The sequence below is a fragment of the Geotrypetes seraphini genome, chromosome 16 (genome assembly GCF_902459505.1).
Source record: "Geotrypetes seraphini chromosome 16, aGeoSer1.1, whole genome shotgun sequence".
Lineage (NCBI taxonomy): Eukaryota > Metazoa > Chordata > Amphibia > Gymnophiona > Dermophiidae > Geotrypetes > Geotrypetes seraphini.
In genome coordinates, this window is record NC_047099.1 from 13,317,697 (window position 1) to 13,319,558 (window position 1,862).

Sequence of the window (1,862 nt, forward strand, 5' to 3'; positions counted from 1 at the left end):
AAGGTAAGTAAAAAGAGGCTAACTTTCATAAACTACAATAGATTACAGAAAGAGGAAGACAAGCAAAAATATCTGGAGAAGTTAAGATAGGCTAGTTGAGTAGTCAGGAAAGCAAACATGCAAATTGAAGAAAAAATGGGGAACAGGCCATTTTTTAGATATACTAATGATAGAAAAAAATTGCAAAAGCCACCAAGAATTGGTATAGATTTGGGGGGGGTTATTAAATGTAAATATAACAAAAACAAACAAGCATGATAAAATTAGCCTCATAATATCCGTTAACATCAAACTTTACCATGACTGAGTGAAAGTACTCACATTTTCTTTTAATTCATTCAAAAAACAAACATAATTTCATTTGCAGTATTAATTGTCCTTTTCTTACAGGATGAAATGGAAAGAAGAAATCAGTCACTGGTGACAGAATTTATCCTCCTGGGACTTACAAATTCACATGAAGAAGAGATAATCCTTTTTGGGGTGTTCTTGGTTATATATATAACAACTCTGTTGGGGAATATGTTAATTATAGTAACCACCAGCCTCTTTTCATACTTCAATACCCCTATGTACTTTTTTCTCCGCAACCTCTCATTCCTGGACATATGCTATACATCTACCACTGTACCCAAAATGCTGGTGAATTTCTTGGTTCAAGTCAAAACCATCTCTTTCATTGGGTGTGTTGCTCAGCTGTACTGTTTTATAGCCCTGGGTGGTGTTGAGTGTCTTCTTTTGGCAGTGATGGCTTATGACCGCTATGTGGCAATCTGTAAACCTTTGCATTACACAACCATCATGAACAGAAGAGTGTGTGTCCTACTTACAACAGTGACCTGGGTCTTGGCTTGTCTGAACTCCCTGGCACATACTGTGTTTACTTTCCGTTTACCTTTCTGTGGGTTAAACCAAATAAATCACTTCTTCTGTGATATTCCACCCCTGTTAGAGTTGGCCTGTGCCGATACTCACATCAATGAAATTGTAGTTTATTCCTCTGGAGGGTCAGTGATATTAGGTTCTTTCTTTTTCACACTGCTCTCTTATTTTTATATCATATCTGCAATAATCAAAATACGCTCTTCTGATGGAAGGCTGAAGGCTTTCTCCACCTGCGCCTCTCATCTGACTGTAGTCAGCATGTTTTATGGAACCATAATATTTACCTACATACGACCTACCTCAACATATTCCTTGGACCAGGACCGGGTAATTCCCGTACTCTACGGCATTGTCACTCCCATGCTAAACCCCATTATCTACAGCTTAAGGAACAAAGAAATGCACAAAGCTCTCCGAAGAATGATAGGCAATAAAAAAAGAACCAACCCAGAGTTTTAATCTTAATGTATGTATCTGAGTAGGAGGAATTGAAATTCAAAGCCAAGATTAGGCATTTTGATTTTTTGCTTCAAAATCATGCATAAAGCTTTCATTTCAAAATATGGTTATACAGTAACTTTTGAAGGGGGTAATAACTGTGAATAAAATCAATTAACCCATCCTGTATGCCGAGTTTTTCAGACTACACTGCTAAGGATACGTATATCAATAATCCGAGCTTTATAACATTGATCAAATACCATGTTTCCCAGAAAATTATATTAATTTTCCCACTGCCTTATATTAATTTGGGGCCCAAAAATGCACTAGGTCTCATTTTTGGGATAGGTCTTATTTTTTTCATGTACAATGATCATCTCTCCCTTCCTCTCCTCGACCCCAATTCTTCCTCTTTCCTTTCTCTGCCCCACATGTGCAGCATCTTTCCTCCCCTCTCACCCACCCCTTGTGCCTTCCCTCTGCAGCATCTTTCTATCTTTCCCTCCCTCTCATCCCTTGTGCAGCAGAACCCTTGC

General features: G+C 38.2%; 1 protein-coding gene across 1 annotated transcript; it reads left to right on the forward strand.

Annotated features, from left to right (window-relative positions):
- The first annotated feature begins 396 nt into the window (after positions 1-396).
- On the forward strand, positions 397-1,344 carry LOC117349657 (olfactory receptor 5V1-like). Its single transcript, XM_033923249.1, has one exon. It carries the CDS (start codon positions 397-399, stop codon positions 1,342-1,344), a length of 948 nt encoding a protein of 315 aa, XP_033779140.1.
- The last annotated feature ends 518 nt before the right edge of the window (positions 1,345-1,862 follow it).

Coding starts and splice junctions, on each gene's coding strand:
- LOC117349657 (XM_033923249.1), top strand. CDS start 397: ATGGAAAGAAGAAATCAGTCACTGGTGACAGAATTTATCCTCCTGGGA.